Source organism: Eimeria necatrix, genomic scaffold, assembly GCF_000499385.1.
Source record: "Eimeria necatrix Houghton genomic scaffold, Enh_scaff837, whole genome shotgun sequence".
NCBI lineage: Eukaryota > Apicomplexa > Conoidasida > Eucoccidiorida > Eimeriidae > Eimeria > Eimeria necatrix.
The window spans coordinates 1-4,047 of record NW_013651774.1 but is presented as its reverse complement, the minus strand read 5'-3'; the positions used below and the strand labels follow the sequence as shown (position 1 = coordinate 4,047).

Sequence of the window (4,047 nt, the reverse complement as noted above, 5' to 3'; positions counted from 1 at the left end):
CCCTTCAGAAGCGCGGTTGGAGTCTGGGCCGGTGCCGATGCGGAGTGAAGAAGCTCCGTGCGAGAAGGCGGATAGCAGCGGGAAATCTGCAGAAGCGACAGAAGAAGACTGCAGGCCAGAAGCGATAGAGACTATGCCGCACTGGTGGAGGGAAACTAGTACGAAGGAGTCCTCCAACCAAGGAGGAGCCTTGTGCTACGTGGGTGCAACAGCGGTACTTCGCGTTGAGCTTGCAGGAACTTCATGCGAGGCACTTTTAGACACAAGCGCTTCGAGAAGTTTCATTAACCCTAAAACAGTCGCACGATTGCAGCTGAGGGTGCGGAGACTTCCAGAAGAGCATAGGTTCACTGTAGCTACAGGTGAACAATTACGCATTGATCGAGTTGTGAAGGGGTTGACGACGCAATGTGGACACGCACGCCTTTCCGGGGACTGCTTAGTGGGACCCGTTCCCTATGATTTAGTCTTGGGTTTGGATTGGCTGACTGAACATAAGGTGGCCTGGTATTTTCAGTCCAACAAGCTCCGGGCCTATGTGAATGGCCAGTGGTGCGAGTTACCGGTCCTTAGGACGGGTGAAGAGACATTGCAGGGTGACAGTCACATAGTAGCACCTCCAAGGAGTCCTGCAGAGCAAGCGTATGACATTTTGGCTAGGCAAGTGGCGGGGATGTCAGCGGAGGAGGCTGCCATATTCCTACAGCCGCCACCTAAAAGGTATAAATCCCATGCGGAGACTAAGGCGAAGGCACGGAAAACGTTACTTGCTCGCCAGGCGGCGGCTGACGCAGAGAATCTCAGGGCACCATTGCACGGTTTGCATTACATCCTGGCTTTGCCCGACGCTGGCTCGTCAGTGGCACTGAGGTTCACGGACGACTAGCAAGGCACACTTTGCTGCACGTTGATCGGGAATCGACCCAAAGCCTCCGGTTGTAGCCGTTCTTTGGCCTCTACTGCCTTGACAACAGCGGAGGATGAAGAAGAGTCTCCACGGCCTACGGTAAAACTCGAACACACACACTTCGATGAGTGGACAAACTCGACAGCGGGACAAGCTATTCCATTCGAGATTACCAAGGTGTTGAAAGAGTATCGGGCTGTCTTCCCCGATAACTTACCTAAAGCATTATCGCCGAAGCGCCCTCATGATCACCATATCCTACTTGTACCTGGAAAACTTCCAGCGAAATCTGCGATTTACCGAATGACCCCAGATCAGCTCGCATTCCACAAACAGGAGATAGCTAAATAATTGGACATTGGTTGGATTGGACCAACCCATTCGCCTATCTGCTCTCCTACGATAATGGTCGACCAGCGCGATGATGGCTCCGGGGAGAGGAAGATGCGTACGGTTGTTAATTACCAGGCTCTGAATGCCCTTACATTCGCTCCAGATTTTCCATTACCTCCTATTTAAACCATTCTGGAGTTGCTGGGAAGCACCAAGTACTTTTCCACTTTGGACCTCGAAGCAGGATTCTATCAAATACGTATGGCTAAGGAAGACCGTTGGAAGACGGTGTTCCGTTCCGTTTTAGAGCTATTTGAATATCAAGTTATGCTCTTTGGCCTTAAGGGTGCTCCAGATACGTTTCAGGCCAACATTAATGTCTATCTTCAGCTTTTATTAGGGCAGGGTGTTATTGCGTACCTAGATGATGCACTTATTTGTAGTTCCGACATCTCTGGACACGTTTCGCTCCTGCGACAAATTTTCAGTGTTTTCCTGCAAAACCAATTCTACCAAAAATTCCGCAAATGCAAGTTCGCTAGGCAAGCAATCACATATTTGGGTTATACCATCACTGCGGAGGGCATCAAACCTGCAAAAGACAAAATCGAAGCTATCCGGCACTGGCCAGAGGTGCTGAAAATTGAAACGCAAGTGCGGCAGTTCCTCGGCACCATAAATTACAGTCGCATGTTCATGGGACCTGATTATGCCGACGTCGCTCGGCCGCTGGTTGAAATTACGCGTAAAGACGTTAGTTTCAAGTGGACAGAGCTTCACACGCAAGCGGTGCGGCAGCTCAAACAGCGCTAATCGACTTCACTACATTACAAGCCCCTGACACCACGAAGCCCTTCGAGTTGTACACGGATGCCTCTGGTTATGCGATCGGAGCGGTTCTAGAACAAGAAGGCAAGCCCATCGATTTCCTCAGCTAAGTTATGAACCCCACACAACAGACATACTCGATCTACGATCAAGAACTCTTGGCGTTGGTCACGGGCCTAGACAAGTGGTCTCATTTGCTCCGTGTCACCAAAGTTATAGCTCATACAGATCACCAAGCTCTTACGCATCTCCAACGACTCCAAGCATCGAAGCCTCTTCGTGGGAGCACCGCTCGGTGGTTAGATTTCCTGGCCGAGTTCTCGGGTTTGCACATCACTTATGTTCAAGGGGCGCGAAATCAGGTGGTTGATGCCTTGCCTCCGCCGTACTGGTCTTTCTAACATCTGCTCACACGACACACTAACGACATGATTGATGCTTGCACTAGAACAAACGCGTTCGGCTCCTCAGTCTCGTGGTCGGCCCGCTAACTACAGGGAGCTCGCTGGCATTCGTTCGCGACGATCCAGACAACGCACCTTGCCATCATCACCTTCAACACCGCCGCCTGAGCCCAGTCCAGAGGTGGCACATTCTACACCTGCAACGAAGACGCGAACTGACCCTCCTGAGGCGCCTGAATGGCCGCAAGCCTACTCCAAGTGTCCTATTTTCCGCGCTCGCTACGAAGTCGCTGCAAAACAACCAGGAGACGCTATACAGATAGAGTTTCGCAATCGTCTCATTACCTTTCGCCCTGTGCCGCCTTACTTGCACATTTCTATTCATGGACTATGGCGAATCTGTGCTCCACAATTCCCTGAGTTCCTTACGCATGTCTTGCATTCACATCGTGACCGTGTGACGGCCGGTCATCGAGGCCAAAAGAAGACCTTCACGGCTCTGAGCAAGCAGTACTACTGGCGACGGATGCGTGCTTACACTAATGCATATGTTGACTCCTGTACTCACTGTCGCGCGTCTAAGTGTAGTGCACAGGCACTACAATAGGGCTTGCTGGTGACCTATAGAAGAAAGCTACCCGGTGACCTACAAGAGGTCATAACATGGTACGAAGACAGGACCCTCTTACTAGGATCGAAGTAAGCCAATTTGTCGGCGAATTAGCGTGTATACACTAGACGTGCCTGAAAATACCCAGAGATTGGGCCTGGCGATAGCGCCGGCACCGATGCAGGCCTCCTCCCCACAGGGCCTAGGAGGCGAGAACCCCGAGTGGGGGGGATTTTGATAACAGATTTTAAAAAGCTATGAACAAATGTATTTCGTGACATTTGGTTTACTGTTTCAAAGAAATGCGCCGTTGGTAGACGGTTATCGTGGGCCCCTCCTCGAGGGGACAGGTAGCAACGTAGTCGCAGCAGTAGGTGCTGTGCACTACACTAAGTCTCTGAGCCAGAAACCTGCAGGCCTTCTTCAGCAGCTACTCATCCCTTCGCGTCGATAGGAACACGTGAGCCTCGATTTTATCACGGATCTTCTTCTTACGACAGGGCACGACTTGATTCTCGTGATGGTCGACTCCTTCCGCAAGATGGTTCATTTCGTTCCTTCAAAGAAGTCATTCACAGCAGCAGACACCGTGGAGCTTCCCACAGACCGTCTCATCCGCTACCACGGATTTCCAGAGGTACTCATATCGGACCGCCGCCTCCGCTTCCAGTCGGATCTCTGGCAACAACTCTGTAGCCGCTTTAACATCAAACGGCGCATGTCCTCGTCCTGCCATCCGCAAAGCAACGGTCAAACCGAATGGATTAGCCGTACAATGGAGCAGATGCTTCGTACCTACATGCAATCTGACGAACGCGAGTGGGAGCGTTTGCTCCCGGTCCTGGAACTTGCTTACAACTCAACAAGTCATTCCTCCACCGAGCTCTCTCCCTTCGAGGTCATGATTGGCTAGAATCCGCTGACTGCTGCGAACCTTCATATTGTAGGCGCGTTAGCTCCTACAG

At 51.5% G+C, this 4,047-nt stretch overlaps 2 protein-coding genes across 2 annotated transcripts; both read left to right on the top strand.

Annotated features, from left to right (window-relative positions):
• Positions 1-37: 37 nt before the first annotated feature.
• Positions 38-886, top strand: ENH_00078770 (hypothetical protein, conserved; the record flags this gene model as incomplete). Its single annotated transcript, XM_013577744.1, has 1 exon — positions 38-886. The coding sequence occupies one exon, from the start codon at positions 38-40 to the stop codon at positions 884-886; it is 849 nt and encodes a 282-aa protein (XP_013433198.1).
• Positions 887-3,135: 2,249 nt separating this feature from the next.
• On the top strand, positions 3,136-3,995 carry ENH_00078760 (hypothetical protein; the record flags this gene model as incomplete). The annotated part of the gene is made up of 2 exons (XM_013577743.1): positions 3,136-3,171; positions 3,537-3,995. The coding sequence occupies 2 exons, from the start codon at positions 3,136-3,138 to the stop codon at positions 3,993-3,995; spliced, it is 495 nt and encodes a 164-aa protein (XP_013433197.1).
• Positions 3,996-4,047: the final 52 nt, after the last annotated feature.